Here is a 25,094-nt window from a genome sequence, read left to right as displayed (position 1 = left end):
TTTGGAGTAGTCAACCCTTTTGAACTGGACTTTGAATAACTACAAATGATGGGAAAGCCCCGAGGTCTCCTCCAACTGCCATTGAGAGATGATTTCAGGGCGGGGTCGACAGAGCAGTGGAAGGCAGTGGATTTTAAATTTTGTTTCATTTTTATACCCCACCAAATTCACACTGTTCAATGGGCTAGAGATAAATAATAGTAGCAGTAGGAGTGACGATAGCTGCCATTTATAGAGAACCTTTTACCATGCAGGGGTCTGAATGCTTTAGATGCATCAGTTCATTTGGTCTTTACTGCAACCCAAGGGGCTGCTAATGTGTTCTCTGCTGAACAGACAGAGGAACTCGGGCTCAGAGAAGTAACAGGCCCTGGAGAACCTAGGGGTTGAGCAGGCCTTGGGGAGGCTTCTGGGAGCCCAGCCTGCAGTCTGCCAGTTCAAAGCCAAGGTTCCTTCTCCCAGACTGGGGGCTGGGGGCTTGGGTGGCATGGGGCCAGCCTGGAAGGTCACTTCCAACATGGGCAGAAAAATGGCCTTATGTCCCCTCTCTTCAGGACAGACCAAGTCCCAGGGAGGACCCTGACAGCCACCCCCTCTCCCTTGCCCCCTAGTTCAGTGGGAGCAGGTGGGGCCGGGTGGAGCGAGCTCTGATCAGGCCTCGGACTCTGAGGGGTGAGGGGAGTTCAGTCCACAGGCCTCATTAAGCCGCTCCTGCTCCCGCTGTCTGGATGCCTCCAGCTCAGCGGAGTCTGTGGTTTCTTAATGAAGTTGCTTTTATTGGGCTTCAGGGAAATAACCAGGCTCAGGAAGGGCCAGCTCTTTAGCGCCCTGCTGAGGGGAGAGCCACCAAGATATTTCAGTTTCCCTGGGAGGAAGGGGCAAGGGTGTTTGATTGACCCCAGGGTCTGTGGGGTGGATCACTCCCCGCTGGGGAGTTGGGCTTTGAAAAGAGAGAAAAATTAGGAGCAAAAGAAGATGACATTAGAGGGTGTGTTGAAAAGTGACATTAATTCGGTGAACACAGGAACAGCAGAAGTCATTTTGAGGAAAAGGGACCGAGAGAAGAAACCGGCTTGTGATTTCTGTTTGCCCATCAGCGCCGACATGCCCGAGGGTGCAGTTTAGGGGTCACGAGGTCCCACAGGAATGGAAAGCTGCTCATTGTGAGTCGGTGTGCTGGTCAGGGAGAAGGGGAGTCTGAGAGGGCTGGGGAGGGGGCGCCTCTGGGAGCCCAGGCTGGACATGAGGCTGCAGAAGCCACAGACCTGGACATGGGGCTGAGAGGGCCCTTTCAGGGAGTTTTCTGGGAAGGGGCCTCAGGAGGCGAGAACATGAGCAAGTAAACGCTAGAGCAGGGCCTGGATCCGGGTTTTTACTGGGGACGCCAGGGATTAAGGCCCTTCTCAGAGGCTTTCCTGAGGAGAGGAAGGCAAGCCCCATCCGCTTTTTTCACCGCTCACTTCCTCCCCCTTTTGGTTTCTTCCTTCCTCACTCTGCTTTCTCCCCACTTTCCATCCACGCTGCAGCCTCCTCTGGTTTCTCCGTTTCCATCCCACCCCATCCATTTTAATTGTGTGTTAGTTTCTCTCTGTCTCTCTGTGTCCACCTCTCTGTCTCTCCCTCTGTTTTTCTGTCTGTCTGTTTCTGTCTCAGAGAAAAAAAGACAGAGAGAGAGAGAAAGAGAGAGAGAGAGAGAGAGAGAGAGAGGTGTATCACTAGCTTTGTGCCAGGCCAGCAGCTACCAGAGGTTGTTGAGCCTGGTTGCCTGTTGGAATCACTTCAGGACGCTTAAAAAAATCCCATGGCCCAGCCTGCATTTGGGACCGAGCACCCGGAGGCTCTGTGGGGGGTCCAGGTGTTGGTACAGTAAGAGCTCCCAGGTAGTTCCATGTGAGGCCAAGTTTGAGGACCTCTGCTCAAGGGAAAGACCTTTCTGATGAAAGCAAGCACCAGCTCCCCTCCTCCCCCACTCTGCCCCACCTGGCCCTCTCCCACTGGGGTTCAGAACAGAAAGGCCTTCGCCACCTGTAACCAGCCTCCTAGCTCAAGGGAAGTGACAAGGACAGGACTCGGGGCCCAGGGTGCTCTTTGTGACTTCTATTTGCCCTCCTTAGAAGTAGAAGTGTGGGCTTTGGTTTGGTTTGAATTTTCCATGGCTGTTTCCTCTATTTCCCCCCTCCTTTGTCTGAGGGCATCTCAGGAACCCTGGGAGTATGGAGCTGTGACCCAGTTCGCCAGCCCTAGGCATGGCCTTGACCTGGCTGGTGCTGGCCAGGGCGGCCAAGTTTGCATCCTATCAGCCCCAGCCATCTAGGACTCCATGGAAAGGTTTCCCTGATGCGGGTTGGAGAATGACCTGCATTATTCCGGGGCTCATCAGCTGGCCTGGAACTGACCTAAACTGGCAGTGTCCACAATATCCTTAAAGAGACAGTGTTCTAGATTTTGGGGGGGAGAAATCTTAGGGTGTGTTGCAAAAGTTTAGGGTACCATGGAAAAAGACTGTCTTTGGGAATTTAAAGACCTACAACTCAACTTGAGTTCATTCATTAACTCAGTAATATTCTCTGAGCCCTGTGTTGGGTACCAGGCCAATTATGAACCACACAGGTACATTCCTGGCCCCATGGAGCTCACAGCCCATGACTTCCAGGTGAAAGCAAAGTGGACAGTGACACCAGGTCCCCTTGACCCTCCCTCCAGCCGCTGGACTGTCTCTCCTCTGGGCTCAGAAGGCCGATTGTCCATCTTTGTTCTCAGTCCCTCTCCCTACTAGACTGAGCCCCTGGAGGGCAGGAATGAACCTTGTCCACTTTGCAAGTGGCCATTGGCTCTGGAATCAGATGCATTCGGGGTCCAGTCCTGATGTGGCTACGTATCACTGGCCCAGGTGGGTTGCACTGAGTTATTGTCCCATGTAAAGCTCTCAGCCCACCCTGCCACATGCTGAGCGCTCAGCAAATAGCAGCTGCTTTGCTTGCTATTCCTATAAGTACTCTTGCCATTCTGGCCTCTCCTGTGGAGTCTGGGCCACATAGGGCCTGGCTTGGAGCCAAACCAAACTGGCTTGAGGTGGGCCCAGGGTGGCCATTCCCATTTTCCCAGGGGCCTCTGCTGGCTGCTGGCCTGGCGTGGAGCCCATGCCCCCTCCAGAGTTGTAGGTTAAATGCAGGATCTCAGGTTCCAGCCTCTGGGAAAGGAGACACCACATCCAGACTCTGTTTCCACCCATTGTTGTCCAGAGCATTGTTCTCCTCCAGTGGCCGCGCCCTCCCACTCAGGTTCCTTGCTCAGCCCAGCCTGCTGCAGCCCCTCTCATCCTCGCAGCCCCTCTCATCCTCGTCTGAGTAGAGGAGGGAGAGAAAATGTTGCATTTTTCAGCCATGCAACAGTTCTGTAAGACAGGCAGAGCGAGGGGTATATCACCGCTTTACAGGCGGGGACACTGAGGCCCAGAGCAGTTGAGTGGCCAGCCCAAGGTCACGGAGTTTATTCACACCTCAGCGAGGACTGCCGCCCGGGTCTCCTGAGTCCTAGGCCAGGGTGCCTTGTACCTCCCTGAGCTGGTTCCCTAAGGCCCTGGGCACAGTAAGGATGAGAAAAGGGATTTTCTGGGAAGCCAACAGGCCTCCAGAGGTTTTTCGAGGACCAGGTGAGGTTCCTTTTCCGAGCTTGTTCTTGAACTTCTGACAGTGGGTTCCCTTAGGGCCAGTGAGGGAGGTTTAGGGTTTGTCCACTCTGGGCTGGGAGGCAGGTGCAGACTGGGCTCAGTTCTGGGCTATTTTTGAGAGTCCTGGGCCCTCCCTGAGCAAGGAGCTGGTGGGAGGCTGCCTCCCCTGCTTTCTGGGGTGTGCTCTGCTGTCCACTGGTGGCCAGGCTGTGGGCCACTTCTCAGAGGGAGAACTGGAAGCGGGGGTCTGGAGAGACCCCGCCCAGTAAAGCCTTGCAGGGGCGGACAGGGAGTTGTTTCCCATCACTACACCCAGAGGGGGCTGAGAGTCAATCTGAGAGTGAACTTAGAAGCCTGGCTTCGCCATTCACAGCTCTGTCATCTGGGGCAAGATCCGTGTTCTCTGAGCCTGAGCTTTGTCCCCTGCAGGTGGACATTGGACGGAAGAGAATGTGCTCAGGAAGCAGCACAGTGCAGCTGTTTCTGGAAACTGCTGTCACAACCCTCCCATGGGGCTGTCACAGGTGGTGGGGGCCAGTGACCAGAGGGCCTGAGCGCTCCAAGTCATTTAATGTCCTTGCCACCATTCCACTAAGTGCCAGTGGGTTCACCCCTGTGACAACCAGAAACTTCCCTGGCTGCTTGGCTGAGTAGAACTTCCCCCTGTGAGAGCTGCTTTTCCCCAACTTAGGGCTCCTCTCTGATGCTGCCACGTGCTTTTGCTTGTGACCCCCTGGCTTCTGCCCCCTCCCTGGGCTCCCACAGTGACCCGGAGGCTCCCCCATGCCCAAGTGTTTGCACAAATCTTCCTGTGCTGCTGAGCCAGCGTCTCCCTCTGGGGTATGTCTAGCTCGGGGCCTGGCACACATCAGGTGCTGGGACTGAGGTCCCACGAGTGGGGGCGGCACGGACCGACTCTCCACCTGGCCCAGGCCAGATAGCACTGGGAAGGACACGGTGATTAATGTTGAATGTCATGTACACCTATGGCTCAGGTGTCCCAGGGTGCAATTAATGGAAAGGAGTGGCGGTGCTCTGGAAGGGGCATCAGGTTGCTCACTAGCTGGGGGCCTGGGTGGACATGTCCCCTGGGAGACTTGGTGAGAGGGACGGAGTTGGGTGCATTCCCTGACCCATGGTAGGCAGGGCCCTGGGAGGCAGGGCTGTGAGAGACTGGGTCGGACAGCCTGCATTTTCACCCGCCCGGCCCCTCTCTCTCAGGGCCCTGATTGAGGAAATTAGGAGAAAATGAAAATGGACAGGTTGTTTAGTGGGGCACGCCTGAGGCCAAGGTGGATGGGTTGGTACCCAGCAATGGTTCTAGAATCCCTCCTTTTGGTCATCACCTTACAAAGAGACTTCATACCCATCATCGGCCCCCTTTGGCAGATGTGGGCACTGAGGCTGAGAAATGGAGGTAGAAATTCACACAGCCAGGAAGGGGAGGAGTCCAGAACGAACTCTCCCTGGGGGAGGCACAGCTGGGCTGTAAAGGCCAGTGGTTGCTCCAGAGCCCAGGAGAGAAAGTCAAGGCCTTGCTCCCCTGTTCTTGTAGCTCTGGGCCTCTGGGCACGAGTGTGGGATGGGCCCAGGGTGAGGAGGAGACAGATTCTAGGTGTCCCCTCAGGATGGTGTCTGCTCAGCCAAATACCAGCCTCAAAGGGAACCGTCTGCCATGGGCCCTCCCAGTCCACACACAGCCACACATCAGAGATCAAGCCTAGGAAAGAAGGGGCGGGCTATGGGGGGCCACTGCAGAGTGCCTGCTTTGTACCCAGATAGTGACTTGAGACTGTTGGTTCTCAGCCCAAAGTCAACCCTGGAGAAATTGCAGAAGCAAAAGGGAACTATGGATTCCAGGAAGTAACAAACAAACAAATAGATAAATAAACCTAAGAAACCCAGGGAGACCGCAGGCTGTTTGACCGTGGGGTGGATGGAGCTGCCCCCTTGGGCCGGGTAAGTGAAGGCGGCCATGTGAGGATGGGTCAGGGGAGATCTCTGTACCTCCTGCTCTTAGCTCCCCAAGATGTCCCCTTGGGGCAATCCCTGCTTGTTCCTTAACTGATAAAATTGTGCCAGCAGCCTTGCTGGGAGAAGACCTGGCGAATAGGTGCCGATAGACCAGTCACTCACACCTTCTCTCAGTGAACCCCACAGCTAGTGTGTTTAGAATCTGCAACAGCCTGCCTCTGTCAGCCCAGTTTCTCCTCAAAGGCTCAGAGATGAGACCCCCGCTCCCACCTCCGTCGACTCTTTCTCTGGTGACTGGGGCTCAGGCCCATCTATCAACCCCTAGACATGGGCACAGCCAGCCTTTGAAGCTTCCCCAAGACTTGCTACCAGAGTAGCTGATACCAGAGGCACTGGGAGAAGACCTCTCTTATAGAAGGAAGCCAACACACTGAACAGGGTGTACCAACTGGAGTGGCATCATAAGAACAAGCGGACTGTAGAAAAATATACTAGCAATGAAACAGCACAAGGAATCATGAAGGAAGAACAAATTAGTAAATTTGGAAGATCACTCTGAAGAACTCCCTCAGAAGATAGCAGGAAAAGATAGATACGCCAAAAATATAAAGGCTAAGAAATGACAGCTAGAAATAGAAGTATTGACATCTCGTAATAGGAGCTGGCGGAGGAGAGAATGAGGTAAAAACTGAATGGAAGAAATAGTCGGAAAAAAATGGAGCTGGCATTTGCTATAATAAATGAATGATGAAAAGCCTGCAGTTTGAAAGGGCTCACAAAATAGTGCAAAACTGGAAAGATAAGGAAACACTCAATTAGAAGCATTATAATACAATTTAAAAATATCAAAGATAAAGGAATTACACTTTTTTTCCCCAGAGAGAAAGAAGATGTCACTTATTTTTTAAAATATTTTATTTATTTTCAGAGAGAGGGGAAGGGAAGGAGAGAGGGAGAGAAATATCAATGTGTGGTTGCCTCTCATGTGTCCCCCACTGGGAACTGGCCTGCAACCCAGGCATGTGCCCTGACTGGGAATCGAACCATGATCCTTTGCTTCACAGGCCCGCACTCAATCCACTGAGCTACACCAGCCAGGAGATGTCACTTACTAAGTTATAAGAATTGGACGGCCATCCGCCTTCTCAACAGCAACACGGAATGATATTTTCGAAGTTGTGGAAGATCTTTGAACCCAGAGTTTTCTATCTGGTAAAACTCACATTTAAATTCATTCAAATTGGAAGAAATAAGAAAAAATATTCTCAGATTTACAAAGCTTTAAGTCTGCTACAAAAAGGCCCAAGTTAAAAATGCTTTTGGAGAAAGTACTCAAATAAGAAATAAAACAATTTCAAGAGATGCTTCAAGAGATATGAGAAATAAGGGCAATCAAATATCTTGGTAAAGATTAGTGCTGTCTTAAAAAAGAGAAAAGAAAGGCTAGGACAAATAAGAGAAAGAGAAACCACACATTTATGAGTACCTAGAATCAAAATTCTATTCTAGACAATATCAGCTTGAGGGTGTGGGCTGAGGTGGGAAATCAAAGAGGCATGAGAGAATATTAAAATCCTTGTCATGTCAGGGGAAATTAATACTGCTGATTTGTTTAAACTAGCAACAGAGATACACAATCACGAGTAAGGGTAAGTACCTTGAAAACAAAAATGGAATGTATAGCCCTGGCTGGTGTAGCTCAGTGGATTGAGCACAGGCCTGCGAACCAGAGGATCAGGGTTCGATTCCCAGTCAGGGCACATGCCTGGGTTGCAGGCCAGTTCCCTGCAGGCCAACTCCCAGCAGGGGATGCACGAAAGGCAAACATACATTGATGTTTCTCTCCCTCTCTCCTTCCCCTCTAAAGATAAATAAATAAATAAAATATTTTTTAAAAAATGGAACGTATAACTTTTCAACTAATGGGAAAAAACACAATCTATTCAATGGAAAGTGGCAAAGTAGAAAAGAGCAAGCAAATAAAAGCACAGCAAATAAAAATATAAAATAAAATGGTGGTAAAAATAAGCCTTATAACAATCACAATTACAATAGATGTAAATGGGTGAAACAAATCAAGTAAAACCCAAAGAGTCTCATATTGGATATGAAAATAAGATCTAATTGTACATGTCCCACAAAGACACAAAAACTATTAAAACACAGAACTATTAAAAATTAAATAGTGAAGAAATATGCCAAGAAGAAAAAGGGTTGAAAGAGGTATACCAGGGAAATGAACCAAAACAAGCTGAGAGAGCAATCCTAATATCTGACAAAATAGAAATTAGTGCAAAAAGCACCATGAGAGACAAAGAAAGATACTAAATACCAGTAAAATGGAAAATAGGCAAGAAAGCACAGCCATCAGGAGCACACAGGCAACTAGAACACCGTGTCAAAACACCCCAAACAACAACCGACAGAACGGCAGGGAAAAGTATATAAATCAACAGTTACAATAGGGGGGGTCTCCTGCAGTCATTTTTGAAACCGATAAATCAAGCAGAGAAAAATAAGCCCAAAATTGAATAATATAATGGGTAAACGTGAGTTTATATTGCATGTATAGGAAACCCTACGCGGAACACATTCCTTTTTTTTTTTAGATTTTATTTATTTATCTTTAGAGAAGGGAAGGAGAGAAATGTCAGTGTATGGTTGCCTTTCATGTGTGCCCTGCTGGGAAATGGCCTGCAACCCAGACATGTGCCCTGACTGGGAATCAAACCTCGGTTGTTTGGTTCGCAGGCCCGTGCTCAATCCACTGAGCTACACCAGCCAGGGCCTGAACACGTTCCTTTTGAGCAAAGGAAGCGTTTATGACCATGAATTGTTCATAACTGAAGTCTCAATAAATTTCATAGGTTTCACCACATATGACTATGTTCTTTGCTAGTAATGCAATAAAACTAGAAATGAATAAAATAAAGAGCTAAAACATCATATATCTTTGGAAACCAAATAGCATTATATAACTCTTGGGAGTAAAAGAAAGTCATAAAGGAATGTAAGAAATATTTAAAACAATAATAATGAAAATACTACATATAAAATTTGTAGGATACAGTTGAAACTGTAGGTAGAGCAGAATTTATAGCTTTAAATACATTTATTACAGAATAAGAACATTTTGGGTGCAGAAATGTCTGATAGGGGTCTGGGTGGAGTGGGAGGGGGGAGCTCTCTCAGGAAGCAAACCAGAGATAAGCGGCTCTGAGTAAGCCCACCTTCCAGGATTTGGGGCAGAGTGCCCCCGGGAAGCAGGGAGGTGTTGGTTCCCCTCTGGGCTTGGGGCTTGAGCTGGGGATGGTTGAGGGCAGGGTCAGGGGGGGTCCTACCTCATCGAAGTCAGCCACATCCTCACAGTTCTCCAGGACCCGGGAGTGGAAGGATTGCCCTGGGTGGGGGAAAGAAGAACTGTAGAGTCAGACCTCCCTAGACAAGAAGCTGGAGTTGGACCCCTTGACCTGGTGGTCGTCATTGCAGCGCTGGGCTCGCAGGGCCCTTGTCATGCACCATGAGACCTCCCATCCTGCCCTGTGTCCTGCGAGGCCCTCTCCATCCAGGATGGGCAGGTCCTCACCGAGTCTCATCCTCCTCCCACCCTCTCAGCATCCCCATGAGGCGGGCGGGTCAAAGGTCATCAGCTGCGTTTTACACACAGGGCTCCTAAGCTTAAGAAGGCCCAAGGCTGGCCAGAGACAGCTGTGGGAATGGAACCTCGGCCTCTTTTCTCCACCATGCTGCCCTCCCTTTCTTGGCCTCTTTCGTGGTCTCCTTAGCTCTGCTCACTTTCCCTGGCCTGCAGCAGCCAGAGCGGAGGCCTGACCCTGTGGACAGTGGGCACCCCACCCAGCGGCAGCTCCCTTCTAGGCCCCGGTCTGTAGCCATATCTGGAGCTCCTGCCCAAGGCAGGCCCTGGGACAGCCAGATGCATCCAGACCTTCTTCCCTGGAAGCCAAGGGCCTTCACCTTCCTCCACCCTCTCATCCCTTTCTTCTTCAGCCTTAGCAGAGGGGAAAGCTTGGGTGATTCCTCCCATACACCGTCCCCTCCTTTACCTACCAGCACAGGGGACAGGGAGGGTGATGTGGACACACATTTTCCCGGACCCCCAGCACCCCCATCCACACACCACCCACCAGGGCAGAAGTTCTAGCCCATGCAGTTGGAAATGGCCCAGGTTACTGGAAGACCCATAATCAGGAAAGAATGGGGGCAGGTTGGGGGAGGGGGTGGGGGAGGGGGTGGGTAATGTGTGGGAGACACCGGCCAGTTCAGGTCACTTTGAAAACATTCAGTGGAGTCTATGCTGTACCAGGCCGCATGCATCCTGGGGACTTGGGATAGAGGGACTGATAAAGATCCCCTTACTCAGGGAGCAGATGGTCTAGCAGGGGACAGCAGGGAACCTGAGCAGTTCAGCACCATACATTAAGTGCCCCAAGATACGTTTCTGCGTGACTCAGAGAAGTGGTACAGAGACCAAAGATAAATACCGAGTATGGGGAAGGAGGAGAGGGGCTCTAACTTCTATGAGGAGAAACCCAGAGATGGGGTGAAAAATAATAAAAATAAATTACTAGTTAGGATAAATTTATTATTATCTGTCCAGTGAACACCAAAAAAAGTAACATGGATAATAGAATCCTGTTTATAAAGAACAAAAAACCCTTCAAACCCAATTGTTTTAGGTGGGAATAGACAAGAGCTCGAACCACTAAAAGGGGTTACCTCTGGGTGGGGGCGCGGGGGCAGCAAGAAGGTACTGAAAGCAGCACGCTCTGACTTCTGACTGTATACACCTGAATTTGAAATCTTTTCAGCGACCATGCTTTACTTTTGTAACAAAAAGAAAAAACGCTTAAACCTTTACCAGTCTAAACCAGGAGACCATTTTGTTAAAGAGCTATCTCAAAGGGGAACTCGATCCCGTTCTGAGGGTTAGTTTGGGTTGTCACTGAGGGGCAGGCTGGGACCCAGGAGAGGACTTGGCAGGGCACGTAGGCTCTCCTCCCCACAGGAAACGTGGGAGACCCAGTGTCACTAGCCCCAGGCCCAGGAGGGGTGGGGGTGAGCTCTCCGACCTGCCCCGGTGGTGGGGCCAGGGCATGAGGGACAAGGCCCAGCCAAGCAGGCTCGTTCCTGTTTGACATCAGAAGCAAGTGGATGGTCAGAAAAAGTGTGAGTGTGTGGAGTAGGGGCCTGTGAGGAGGGCTTGCATCCCGTCCGAGATAACGAGGAAGGAGCTATAAAGCAGAACTACATAGCCAGAAAATAGACATGAAGTAGACAGATGGGAAAGAAAGGTTCTTTAGCACTAGCCAGGGACAAAGCAAAACAAAATACCGCGAAAGAAAACCCTCAACATCAAACCGCAAGGCAGCCAGGGGAGGGGAGGGAAACAGGAGAGATAATGCTCGAGCTTGTTCAGATTTTTCCCACAGGTAGCGCGCAATATGAACTGAGAATCAGGTGAGTGTGTCTGCGCTGGGGATCCCCCAAGGACCTGCACTAGGAATGATTAAAGGACTGGAGGGCCAGGCTGCGTGCTAGGACCTTCCTGAGTGAGAATTAAGTGGCTCAGGGCGGGGGGGTGGGGCAGGCAGGGGTGGTGTCAGGGTTTCAACAGGCATGAAGTCACCAAGGCTGCAAGGCTCCCCGCCTGCGTTTTCTTTCCTACAGCCTTGTTAGAGAGGATGCGGAAGGCAGTAAAATTAGTCACTGCAGAATTCTCGCATTAGGGCTGTTTCGAGATGCAGTAAAAGCTCATTGCCTGAGGCCCTGGAGACTTAAGTGTGGTGGATATTGTCAAGCAGGATGAGTTTGATTTTACTCCTAGATATTTTTTGGAAAAAAAGGATTTGCAGAAACATATCAAACCAATCATACAGAAACAGTGTAAAGGCAGGAAGCATGTGTGAAAAGCCGCCTTTTAGGAGGATTTCTACCAACAGTGGCAGGGGCCACCCCAGGGAACCTGCCGTACGCATTAGGACAGAGCCAGGGGACCTCGGCCATCCCTCCTGGGTCATCACTGGGGCCTGCTAACCCCATCTTTCTTTCAAGTTCATTTCCACTTTAACATCTATCCCACTCAACACCAGTCCTGTTGAAATTTCAGCTCTATTGTAAATGGCTTTCTGGAACAAACCACTCAAACTCCCATAGCCAATCGCCTTTCTTGCCACAAAGAAGATCAAGGAGAAGGCTCTCAGAGAAAGAAAGCAGCCTGTTCTCGGCGGTGGAGAGGGTTTCATGAATGGAGGGAGGCCATTCGATGGAAAAACTGAACAGCCTCCCTGGCCCTGCCCCTGCGCAGAGGCGGCTGGCTGCTCGTGGGATTGCTGAGCCATTCGGTTTGGAATAAACTCCAGCCGATAAATGAAAGCATCTGGAGAACAGATGCTGTGCTCACAGCTTTAGTAAGTGCCATGACTGGGGACACCCAAAAGGAAGGGCTCAGAGTCCAAAGCTTAATAGAAGTAACTCGTGTGTCATCTGCCATTTTCAAATATTCGACAACACCCACCCTCCGAAATGAAGGTGAGCTTAGCTCTTGCCTCAAATGCAGAGTGGAGTGCTAGGCTTTCATGGACTGTGACTTAGGGGACAAAACGTCCCGTCTGCGACAAGCAGCTCCCTTTCCCAGACAGGTTTCCTTGCTAGAGCCGGACCTTGAGCAAAGGCAGGCACGTGAGGGTCGGGCTACTGGCCTGTGTGCATTCATTCATGCCCACGTGCAAGAGGGCCGTCCACTCCCACTGTGTCAGCTCCTGGGGAGCCGGTGTGGGCTGTACAGAGATCTCACATAGGGATGCCGACTGAAGAAGCATATTACAATCCAGAAAGGGACTACATCAGCCATATAAAAAGCTACCGAATGAGGCAAAATTTGGTCCTTGGCATGCGGAAGGTGTAAATGAAGTGAGAACACGGGAAGAGAAGGAGTGACCTTGCAGATCATGAAGGTGCTGCAGAGGCACGGGCGTTTTCACGGGGAGACCATTGGGCCTGGCCCTGCAGAGAGATTGGGGGGGTGATGGGGCATCTGGGAGGGGAGAACAGTGTGAGCAAGATTTGCAAGTGTGGAGCAGCCAATGGACTCAGGACAGTGGAGTGGGATGCAGGACAGGTGAGTTCGGATGGGGAAGGGACAGTGAAAATGGAGCAGCCCACAGAAGGAAGCCCTTGGGGCCGGGGTCCCGGGGTCCCGGGGTCCTGAGAGGGCACAGGTGGTGGTGCATTTAATGGAGAAGGGAAGGTCCCGAGGACAAGCTTCGGGGACGCTGTGGTCCTGCCCAGGACCTAGTGCTGTGGCCTGTATCAGAACCTTCCTCTCTCTCCAGTGTGAGCTAGGTATAGAGAGAAACACCCTGCTTGTCACTCAGACCTGTCACTATGGTTCCTTGTTGCTATTCAAAATCAGCAGAACCTCACTGTCAGTCTTGGCTGGGACCGACTGTGTGTGGGGTGTCTCAGCAAGCACCCCATTCCTAGAGGCAGTGTTGTGACACCCCCAAATGTGCCTGCTTTCTACTCCTCCACAGCAGCCCAGGAGAGGCAGCCCAGCTGTTTTCTGTCTCCCCCATTCAGATCAGCCTGTTCCTTCCGAAAGGCCAGCTACTCCCACCAGCCCAGGCAGCAGAAGCCAGGCATCCCTGTGCAGAGAAAGAGCCAGGCCCAGGCAGGTGTGGGACTTGGTGCTGCAGCTCAGGGTGGGAAGTGGGGAACACACTGGGTCTTAGAGTCAATGGCTGCAAACTGGGACAATCACCCTGGACCAGCCCACATGCCGGAACCACAGTGAGATCAGCTAGAGGCAGTTTCTGTGCAAGTCTGAGTAAAGCATCCCTCACGAGCACAAGGGGCCTTCGGATGGGGTGAAGCTCGATGGCTGCACTGCTGAGTTCAGACCCCAGCTCTGCCACTTGCTGGCAGTGAGCTCTGGAAGAAGTGAACCTCTCTTTGCCTCAGTTATCTCACCTAGAAAACGGAGGAAGTGCTGGTGCTGACACCTGGTGCACAGTTCATCACCCAATAAGAAAAGGCTATTATCCTCCTAATGAGTCCTTTAGATGGTTAAGCTATGTTTTAAATATGAAAATGGTCTCCTCTATTATGAATCACATTTGGAAGTGTATTTTTAGTAGTATATAATCAGGAATAATTTTCTTCCCTATCTTACATAATATTTTTTAAGTTTCAGGTTTTTTAGGTGTGGTTAGCTCTTTTTTTTTTAACTATCAGTAGGTAAAATTTGTTCACTGATCCTAAGTGCAAAACTCGATGAATTTTGATAAATGCATTATACCTGTGTAATTACCAGACAATCCAGGTACTATTTTTAGTCAATCAAATCGTATCAAATATTGTGATTCCTCCAACTTTCTTCTCCACTTTCCTATTGCTTTGGTGCTTATAGATCCTTTGAATGTCCATGTAAATTTTTAAATAATTTTCAATTTATACCAAATAGTCTGATGTGACTTCTATTAGGATTGTGTTCAGCCTATAGATCAATTTTTGCAGAGCTGACATTTAACAATTCTGAATCCTCTAATCCATCAACATCATATATTTTCTATATATTTGCATTTCTTTTGTCTCTCGGCATTTCTTCTTTTCATGTAAAGGTCTTTCATGTCTTCAGTGAAATTTATTGCTAACTGTTTTATGCTAGTATAAGGGTAATTACCTTTTAACTTCTGTTTCCCAACTGGTTGGTTTCTATAGAAATATGTTTTTTGTATATTAAGCTTATATCCTAAAACTTTGCTAAATCCACTCATTAGTTGTGGTAGGTTTTATGGAGACTCCTTAGAATTTTCTACATAACCCACTAGGTTGCGTGTGTGTATGTGTGTGTGTGTGTGTGAAAAGAGGCCATTTGAGTTCTTTCTTTCCAGTCTGTGTGAGTCTCCCCCCACTTGCCTTGCTGCTGTGGTGGGACCTCTGGTACAATGTCAAATAGAAGTGGTGAGAGCAGACAACCTTGCCTTGCTCGTGTCCCTGAAGTTCACATTTCAGGGTTAAGTTTGTATTAGTTGGATGCTTTTGTAGTTGTCCTTTATCAGACTGAGGAAGTTCTTTTCCATTCTTGTTTGCTGAGGCCTCTTATTGTGAATGGGTGTTGGGTTTTGTCAAATACTTTATCGGCGTCTACTGGTGGTTTATCTCTCATGTTGTGTTAATGTGGTGAAATACTTGAACTGATTTTCCATTTTTAAACTAACCTTGCATTTCTAGGATAAAACTCACTTGTCACGACAGGCTCTCCCTTTCATATGTTGCTATTCAATGAGCTGATATCTTTCTTTTTAATAAAAGAAGAAAGTTTTCTTTCTTTCTTTTTAGAGAAGGCATAGGAGAGGGAGAGAAACATTGATGCTGGAGAGATAAATCAATCAGTTGCCTTTCTGAGGCCCCAGCTGAGGACCTCACCCGAAAGCAGCGACCATTCAGCCCGCGGGCCGGCACTCAGTCCACTGAGCCACACCAGCCAGGGCTCGATGAACAAATACCCTGTCAAGGATTTTTACATCTCTGTTCATGAGGGATGTCAGGCCTTCACTTTCTTTTTGTATAAGGTCTTTATCAGGTTTTGGTACCATAAAATGAGTGATGAAGTGTTCTTCCTTTTCTAGTTTCTGAAAGTTTGTGTAAGGTTCGTATTATTTCTTCCTTACATGTTTTCTAGAATTCAGCAGTCAGGGTACCCAGGCCTGTAGTTTTCCCTATTGGAAAGCAGCGTGTGATCACCATCCATCATCATCACTGTCATTGTTATTACAGATTCGATTTCTTTATAGATATTGGGCTCTTCAGGATTTCTACTTCTTTTTGAATTAGTTTTGGTAAGTTGTTTTTCAAGGGATTTGTCTGTTTCATCTGAGTTGTAGAACTTTATTGAGAAAACATTATTTATAATATCGCCTTATTTTCCTTTTAATTCATAATATCCCTTCTCTCATTTCTGATATTGACAATTCGTGTTTTTTTTTCCTTGATCAGACTTGCTACCTATTTCATTAATTTTTTTAAAGAACCAACTTTTGACTTTGTCAGTTTTCGCCATTGTTTGTTTTCTATTTCTTTCCTTTTATTCTTCCTGCATTTAATTTTTCAGTTTATAGTTATTGCGATATAATTCAAAAACCAGAAAACTGAATCTTAATTCACCATTCTCTAACTGCAGAATATTTTCATCACCCCAGAAGAGACCCCAAGCTCATTCTCTCCTCCTCCCAGTCCCTAGCAACCACTAACTACTTTCCATCCCCTATGGATTTGTCTGTTCTGGACACTTCACATGACGGCATCATACGATACATTGTCTTTTGTGTCTCACTTCCTCAGCATAATGTTTTCAACACTTGGGTTTCGTTCGCTCTTCTTTTAGTAGTTTTGTAAAGCAGAAACCTAGGTCATTGGTTTTAGGCATTTTTCTTTCCTGCTGTAAGTATTGAAAACTAGAAATATTGATATGTTGCATTTTATCATTTAGTTTGAAATATTTTGTAATTTCTCTTTGTTTTTGTCTTCGACTATAGGTTATTTAGAGGGTATTTTTTAATTTCCAAATAGCTGGAGCTTCGTAAAAATCTCTTGTTGTTATTAACTTCTCACTGGAGTCTAGTGTGGCCAGAGGACATCCTCTGTAACAGGTCCGTCTTTGGAAATGTATTGAGGTTTGTTTAATTACCTAGCACGTGGTCTGCCTTCACCAGTGTTCCGTGTGCATTCGAGAAGAATAAGCACTTTTCCACTTGGAGGCTTAATGTTCTAGAAATGCCGCTGAGGTCAAAGCGGTTGATGGTGCTGTCAACTCTTCTGTGTCCCTAATGATTTTCTTGCCTGATAGTTTGTGATGGTCTCTTCTAACAACACCTCCGCTCCTATGAAGAACACACACTCAATTTTATAGTGACAGGAAAGTGGAGAAATTTAACTCGGAAAGAGTTTTCCAGGAAAGCAGCTATTCTTTAAGTTCCTTAAATAGTGTGCTCTTGGAAAATCACCAGCATTTTCAGCCCTTTCTGCCATTCCTCAGCTAGATGGAGGCTCTGTCCACCTCTAACCCTTTACTTTTCATGAATCTTATTCAAGTATTGTTCTACCCCCTCTCATTTGTCTCCACACCTCCACCCTGTCAGGGTGCAAGTACACAGTAGAAACTCAGGCTTGGGTCAGGGGTTCGTGTGCAAGGTGGGGAGAAGCAGGGCAGGGATTAGAAACCCCGTCTCTCCAGCTCAGCTCAGACCTGCTCGTCCTTCCAGGTGCTCACTCAAATTCCATAACCCACCGAGAGTGCTGGACCCCATTTGTTCACACCTAGGCACTGAGGCAGACAGAGAGTATGCAATATTTCTCCTTGGGCCTAGGACAGTGCTAGCCACACACTCAGCAACTGCTGGCCTTAGGTACACCCATAGCTGTGCACCCACAGATGGAGGAGCGTGAGGTCCCAGTAGCCCACAGGCTGTGGAGAGGACCTGTGCCAGGCACTGGGGGTATAATGAGGCACGATGGGAGGTGACTCTTTCCATATCCCCAAATGGGTAAGATAAAACTAGTGTTCAAATTGCAGTCCTGAGTTTATTTTGAACTTTGGCTTAAAAAAAAAACAATCAGTGAAAACCGACCTCCAACTAAGCCAATGAGCCCTTCGGCTTTGAAAAACAGGAGAGTAGAAACAGAGATTATTGAGCCAGCGTCCAGCGAGTGGGGCAGCTCAGGCAGGAAGCAGACAAGGGCCAAAGGTAAAAGCGATCAGGTGTTCTCCTCTGCCTCAGGAGACCTTTCTGGGACTGTCAGCGAGGGAAAGGGACCGCTGCCTGCAGCTGCCTGGGCCTGGGCCTCCATGGTGGCCCAGATGCTAACTGTACAGCTGCACCTGCCACACCTGCAGGCCGGCTCCTTCCTGTCACTTCCATTTCAACTCTGTCTGGGCCGGTCACTCTGCTGGCCTTGGGGAGCCGGCCAGGTGCCTGCCCTGGAGAAGCCCACCCAAATGGTAGTGACTCCTGGCATTTTCACCCCATCTGTCTGGCAGACTTTGGGGTGTCAACAATGGGTGGGAGTCCAGAGGAGGACTGACTAAGGCTCTCTTCTGCTACCCCACAAATCTCAGGGTCTATGGGGTCATAATCTACTCTATCCCTGTCTCTCTAGAAGGCTGGCAGCATGAGGAGTCCTGGGATAATTAGCATAATCCTCACATTCCCACAGCGATTTACAGTCTGTAAAGCAGTTCACTATTTCACCTTTCTCATTTGACCCCCAAGCAGCCCTATAAGAGCTTCAATCTCGGCTCTCCTAGACCTTTGCTTGACGCCTGAACTCCCAAACCACTGGGCTCCGGTCACTTTCCTCACGCTAAGAGCCTCATTTGGGGCTTGCCGGGGGACATTTTCACTAGGACAAGCCACCAGCAAACTCGTCCACTTTACATTCCCCACCCCAGCCTGCTCTTTCCTGCCTGCTCCTGGTTCCACTGGTGGCCTCGCCATTTACCCAAGTGACCGAGTGCAAAATCCAGGGGTGCCCACGTCTTGTCCTCCCGCTCACTTCCAATCCCAGAGCTGCTACCCCTTTTCTGAGTCCATGTCACGCCTTCTCTTCAAACTCAAACTCTTGCCCATTGAGGCACAGCCCTCTGCCCCCACTGCTGTCCTGCTTTCTCCCTGGGCTCTGGTCTGTGGCACTCCTGAATTCCAGGGTGTTCTTTCCAAAGCTTGCCATCCTGTTCTCTGGCTAAGAGCTCTGGAACTCCCATCCACTTACAAAGCAACGTTAAACTGCAGTGTGACATTGAGACCCCCTGCGTTCGGACCCCAGCCCCCTGGAACTGCAGCAAGCACTCCCCAACCCCCAAACACAGCTCCGCATCTCTGCATCTGTGCTGACACTGACCCCCTGCCTGGAATGGGACCTCTTGGCGATCTTGTCCCTGCTGAAATGCTGTTCTCTCAAGGGCCAGCTTTAACATCAGCCCCTCCCACCTCAGTAAAACCTCCTCCCTGGGCCCTTCCAACTTCTCCAGCTTCATCTGCTTGGCCCCAGGTGGTCGACTTTGAGCACCAAGGCTGTGGCCCCTTCCTACCTCGGGTCATAGGTGCTTTCCTGCCATCTTTCCTAACCACTTCTGACTCACGTTCTCAGGCAGCTTCTGGACCCCCCCATCTATGGCTTCCCAGCCTCATGCCACCTTGCACCTGTACCTCCCTTTCCAGAATATTCATCATGATTAGAGACTTATGCAATGACTAGCTTCCCCTTAAAGGAAAGGACTTGTCGGTCTCATTCTCTGTTGTCACCCCAGTGTCTAGAACCGCACCTGGCACTGAGCTGGCCCTCAGTGAATATTATTGCCTGGATGAGTGACAGAGCAAGCGAATGGATGATTCCACATTGGATTTACAAAACACATTAAAATGTAGTTTTCAGTGAATTGGAAAAAAACTTATGACAGTGATGAGACAATTAGAAATTTGATCACTGATTTTATTTGATAGTATTAAGCAAAACTTAATTTTTTTAGGAGTAACATAATATGTGGATTTTTGTGTTTTGGGTCTTGGTCTTTTATAACTATGTACTGAATATTTACAGATGAAATGCTATGGTGTTTGGTATTTCCTTCTGAGTAATTTGGGGGGTGGGAGCAGGGTGGGGACCAAGGAAACAAGATTGGCCATGATTGGTGGTTAAGGTCGTGTGGGGAGGACGTGGGCCCTCACACTGTTCTCTCTGCTCTTGTACATACCTGAGGTTTTCCAGTGTGAAAAGTGAATAATTTTTAAAAGTGAATGAGACCAGGGATGGGAGAAGGTGGGAGGAATGCGGACTTTATGTCCCCAGGAATGGGGGATGAGATAAACAAGGCTTTGCAACTCAGGGAAGTAATTTGCAAGTCTGTTTTTGAGCGAGTTTCCAGCAGCCTATTTGCCAAAGGCCTTTGTAGCAGGAGACAGTACATGGTCATTTCCATATCAAAAAAGCGCCCTGTCTCCCAAAGCAGGAGAAGCCTGGAGAATTTTCATCAGTTCTGCCTTCTTCCCGGGTCGGCATTGGATGGCTCTGGGTAGGACGGGGGACATTCACCCATGGGGTTCAGGCAGAGAGAGTCCCCTGGGTGGTGGGGGGCCTGCGTGTGCTGGGAAAGGTAGAACAGGCACGGTTCAACACTCAGATAAACAGCAAAAGCATGGAGCTGTGTCCACAGCCAGCAGAGCCTGTCCCAAAGGCCCCCTCTCTGCAGCCTTCGGTGGGGCGACACCCTCCCACGTCCTCCGAGAGAGGAGGAACTGGGCCGGGCTGGAGCGCACACAGGCCCAGGCACCCCAGGGGCATCTCAGGCCCCCGGGTACTGAGCTACCTCTGTCTCCTTCTCTGGGGACGGGGTACACATCTCCATCTAGAAGTCACATAAGCATCAAGAGGGAGAGCTCCCCCATTTTAATGGGGGAAGTACATCTAATCTGGGGTCTGAAATGGTCCTTGCAGCCAGGAGTAAGGGGACTCCTGCCCCCAGTGCCTAGCGGGGGCCCAGCTCCTTCCCAGCACGAAGTCACCCCTGGCCCCATGCTCCTCTCCCAGCTCATCTCCCTCCACCACATCCTGCAGCTGCTGCTCCAGACAATCCTGGTGGTTTCCAGTCATTGTACTTATCTGAGATTATCCTCCTCTGGCCTCTGGTCCCGTCAGTCCCTCACCCAGGTGGCCTCACTTCCCCACCACAGCCCCTCCTCAGCCCTCCTTCTGCACTGCCACCTGTGCGAGCAGTTATTCAAGACCCCCCGCCTTAAGTGCACCCCCCGCCTCTGTCCCCTAATGAAGCCTTCCCTGGTGTCAGCAGCTGGGAGTGAGCCGCTGCCCTCTGAGCAGGTTGCAGTGTACGTACACCCTCCCCCTAAGCGCACCTTGGCCCTCCAGGTCTGGAAATGTTTCTTCTCCTCTATCAGGTGTGAGTCCCTGGCTTGCCTTTAAGTCCTGCCCTTAACTCCTGTACACAGGACTGCTCAGAAAGTGCACCTTCAGTGACAGGGTGAGGCCACACATGGCCCCTCTTGCTTCAGACCTGTGGGCCAGAGCTGGACTCTGGCTACAAGGTAAGCTTAGCATCTCTCTGGGGCGCTGGAAGGTCCTCTGGGCTGGGAGGCCAGTGGGGGGAGCATGGGCCAGAGTTCTGATTCTTGTGTCCTAGGGCCTCTTCCTATCCCTAATGCCCCTTGGGTAGAAAAGACGAGGGATCACAGGTGGGGAAATGAGCCAGAGGGTGCCAGTGCCAGAGTAGAAGAATTTAAACCCACTAGTGCATGAATACCCCTAAAACAGAAGCCATTTGGTGTTCACTTTGGAGAGCAGGCCCCATGCTCTGCAGGGTCTTGGCAGAATAGCTAAGAGCGGATGCCTGATTTGAAGGGGCTCGGGTTCGAGGGCAGCAGGCAGGGCTGGGGCCTCTCTAAAGCACAAAGTGCCCCGGCTGGTCTGTGGGAGGAGTGTGCACACAGTACTGCAGGGGAGGGGGAGGCTTCACAGGGGAGGTGACATTGGAGCCTTGAAGGATGAACAAAATTAATGGAAGTTTTCAAGGTGGAGGGTTGGGGGGTTGGGGGGTGGGAGGGGCTATACCAGGCAGAGGGAATAGGCATCTCAAGGCAGGAAGCTCAGTGTGGTGGGAACACAGTGGGGTGGGGTGGGGAGAGGAGGGGACACGGGGATAAAAACAAGCGTGAACTACGTGCAGATCAGACCCGAAGGACCCATCTCACACACCAAATCCCCAAACTCGGGTTGTTGGCCAGAAAGCCCAGGGATGGGACAGAAAGGGAGACCACGGGTCTGGCCCACTCAGCCTGTCACTGGTTTCCTGACAGCCCAGGTGCCGCTCAGGTGCGGATGGGGCGGGACACCGGCCAGAAGGCAGGGCTGGAGGACTCTTTCCACATTGTGTTCCATGGCTCCAACGGGCGCTGAGGATTGTTTTAGGAGCTGACGAAAGGCTAACCCTAAGCTAAAACTGCTTCCCTTTTGAGGTCAGGAGGGCTCCTTCTTAGGCAGCCTGCATCTGACTCTGGCTACAGGCCCCTCCCTGTGCTTAAAGTGGATCTTTGTCTCATCTTGTCCACAGAAAGCTGAGGCCCTGAGGCCCCGTGGGCATGTGTGTATGGCCAGGACCCAGGTCCGGGCCTGCTGGTGTCTCCTATCTGACCCTGAAGGACAGGGGCTGTGTTTTCTTCCCTTCGGGGTTTTAGGCCTGCCCCCAGATATCAGCGTGTTCAGTGAATGAATGAATGAACGAATGAACAAGGGCAGGACCAGGTTGAGAGCGGCTGTCAGTGCAGACAGAGCTAAGAGCCAGGCACCGAGCTGGGTGGTGAGCACCCAGTGTGGCCTGGCCGGCTGACCTGAGCGGTGGGAAAAGAGGGGCGGCCAGGAACAATGCCAGTACACGCCCAGTCCCCACAGGACAGTCTGCCCCAAGAACTGGAATGTTCACCTTACGAACACATTGGCCATTTCAGTGTTCTCTCCTCAGACCCCTCCATTTCCTCCGTTTCCTTGAAGCAGCCTGGTGAGGTGGGCATCATTATGCCCACACTACAGATGAGGAAACTGAGAGTCAGAGAAGCAAAGAAAGTGGCATAACCCAATGAGGACCAGGCTTCTGGCCCCGTGTCCAGACCTTTCTCCAGCATGACCTCACAGGGCTGCTCCCCAAGCAGCCTGGGTGTCCGAGCACAGAAAGTCAGGCCGCATTTCATCCAGTGCTTGAAATGTGGTCCGCCGGGCCACTCCCAACAGGCAGAACCCACCGAGGGCTCCCTCACTCGCGGCACCGGGAGAACCTCTCACTGTCCACCACCTTCTCACTTTGCTCGGACACCAGCAGCTGCAGATCCAGGTGCCTTGGACCATTCTCCACTGGATCGGTTCCCTCTGCATTATTCTACGTGTTCGTCTTTGAGTGTCTATTGCTGTCAATAGTGCTGGCTACAGCAGGTGAATGGCTGAGGCATCGCTGGTGTTTATAAAGGAGTATTTCTGGAAACCTGCTCGCCATCGGCTTATTCTGGCTGCCCAGGCCCTTCCACAGAGCTCTGCCTGTGGCCACCTGCTGCACACACGGGGCTTGGAGGTGTGTCTCTCCACTCAGTGCCCAGGTGTCGGGGAGGCCAATTCCTGTGTGGCCTGTTGAGGCTGGAGGGCCAGCCCCACCGCTCAAAGAGAAAGGTGGGCATCAGGTAGACAGGGCGCTCAGCCTGGTGCACCAGGGGGAGACAGAGGGGCTTGCAGGGCTGGGGTGAGGCCTTGTGAGCTGGAGCCACCATGCCCCAGTCCCTCTGCTAATAAACCCCATGCAGGTCTCATCACCACCAGCCCGGAACGGGACTGGCTTGTGCGGCCTGGGGCTGCCCTGCCGTAGGTGTAACATAGCAACCTATAGCTAAACGGCCAGCTACTGCGCTGTCTGCCCAACACATGTCCACATTTCACAGATGAAAGGACACATTTGCTTTTTCTAAAGCCAGCCGGGCCGGCAGGTGGCATGCAGAGCACCCAAGGTGCCGCAGAGAAAGCAGTCATGGGGCTGCTGTGGGAAGCGGCAGGCAGCCCAGCGCCCTCCTCCCCTCCCCACCCCTGGCTGTTCTTGTGCACAAAAGGCTGCAGTGTGGGCTGCCCAGGGCCCCCTGCCCAGTGCCGGCCTGACTGAGGGGGTGATGTGGGCAGGGGCTGCTGTGCGAGGGGTAGGAGGGGTCTGGGAAGGCTCCCACATGGTCTCACCTTTCCCCCTGGCACAGGTGCTGGTGTGTGTGGGGCCTGCCCGATCCTCGCTTCCTTCTTTAACCCTGCGGTGCTCTCTCTGCTCTTCCCCCACTCCCCCATCTTCCCATCCCACCCTCAGACCAGTATCTGCGGGGAAAGCCATGCACAGTGAGGAGTACCCTGGCCTTTTGTCAAAGGCTACCTGACATGCCTCTGGCCAAGAGGGCTGGGCTGTGGCCAAGCAGAGGCAGAGGTGAATAAAAGGCAGAGGTGAGCCCGGCCTGGCCTTCAGGGGCTGCCCACTGTCCTCAGGATGAAGGCAGCCTCACCTCTGTGGCTCTGCCTGTCTTGCAACCTCAGTTCCCACACCCACTCTGGGCTCCAGCCTCATGGAGCCTGTCTGTTCCCACATATCGGCACCACCCCCCCACCAGGCTTAGGCATCCTGTCCCCTCTGCCTGCTCTGTCTTCAGCTCCTCACTTTGCTCTCTTCTGTTGGTCCCTCAGGTTTCAGCCGAGGTGTCACCTCCTCCTGGAAGCCTTCCCTGACCACTAGCCTGGGTCAGGGTGCTGCTTCTGTAGCTTGCATGTTGCACTCGTCCCATGCTTGCTGTGTCACACGCTTGTCCTGTCTGTCTGCCCCCTGGTCCCTACCCCACTGGACGTGGGCTCCCTGAGAGCAGGTCATACTCGGCTCTCAGCCTTGGCATGTAGATGACAATATTTGGTAGCTGGATGCATGAGTGAGAAGGAAGACAGAAAGAGAACTGACAGAGGGGAGACAAGGGGGACTCACAGGGCTTCCTCTCGTGGACAGACCTGCAGGAAGCCAACAGAACCCCCGTCCTACTGGGGCCCAAGGAGCCCCTGGCTACCTGTTTCCTAGGAGCCACGCTGGGTCTTCCAGCCTGCAAACCCCACCCCCACCCTGTGCCCAAGGAAACCAACCTTCTGGAGATAGGGAAAGAGGAAGGGGAGGCCTGGGAAAGCTCTGCAGGGCTGGCCCCCCCTGCCCTGGGTCCTCCTGAGCCAAGGAATGGGGAGCTCACTTCTGCTTCCCCAGGACCCCTTGCAGTCAGAGGGCTGGGCAGGGCGCCTGGGTTGGCAAGTAGGGGAGGAGGCAGACACAGATGCAGGCGTGGAAGCATGGGGGGCACTGATTTTCCAGAAATCACAATGGCCATTCGGGCTAGGGGCAGGAGGCAGGAGAAGCCTCCGTGCCCCAGCCTCACCAGAACTTTCCCCATCCATCCTCCCCAACAGAGCTGAGGTCCTCCTAAGACAGGGGCTCCCCTACCTCGGAAAGTCACTTTGGCGATCCTGTCGCCCCTGCCCCGCAGCTCCGAGACCGTCTTGAGGTGGACGAGCAGGGCCATGCTGGTGTGGAGAGTCCGGGCACTGCCAGGTGGGAGCAGCCGGAGAAGAGCGAGCCCGGAGCCCGGGAGCGTGGCTCACACGCCTCCCTCCGCTCTGCCGCTGCCTCCTCCCTCCCAGCCCCCTCCGATGCTGCCCACAGAGACCAAGGCAACAGAGCAGAGCTGCTCCTTCCAGCGACTCCACTCGCGGAGACTCACAGCCCTGCCAGCCCCCGCCCCTCCAAGTTGTCAGCCCAGCGTGTATCTCTGTGTGTGTGTGCACCCAGCGTGCAGCCTGGGAATGCAGACGGGGTCGGAAT

At 51.2% G+C, this 25,094-nt stretch overlaps 1 protein-coding gene across 4 annotated transcripts in view; it reads right to left on the bottom strand.

The window, feature by feature from the left end:
* The window catches only part of OTOF (otoferlin), an 82,014-nt gene extending 57,219 nt beyond the window's left edge, over positions 1 to 24,795 (bottom strand). For all 4 annotated transcript variants that reach the window (XM_037066520.1, XM_037066519.1, XM_037066518.1 and 1 more), the window contains exons 1-2: positions 24,717 to 24,795; positions 8,986 to 9,044 (exon numbers count right to left, since the gene is read on the bottom strand). In XM_037066520.1, the coding sequence (XP_036922415.1) occupies positions 8,986 to 9,044; positions 24,717 to 24,795 (138 nt within the window). The remainder of the gene's footprint in view (positions 1 to 8,985; positions 9,045 to 24,716) is intronic.
* Positions 24,796 to 25,094: the final 299 nt, after the last annotated feature.

Source organism: Sturnira hondurensis, unplaced genomic scaffold (genome assembly GCF_014824575.4).
Source record: "Sturnira hondurensis isolate 20B ecotype Veracruz unplaced genomic scaffold, ASM1482457v3 Scaffold0016663, whole genome shotgun sequence".
NCBI classification, from domain to species: Eukaryota; Metazoa; Chordata; class Mammalia; order Chiroptera; family Phyllostomidae; genus Sturnira; species Sturnira hondurensis.
This window is presented reverse-complemented; position numbering and strand designations above follow the sequence as displayed.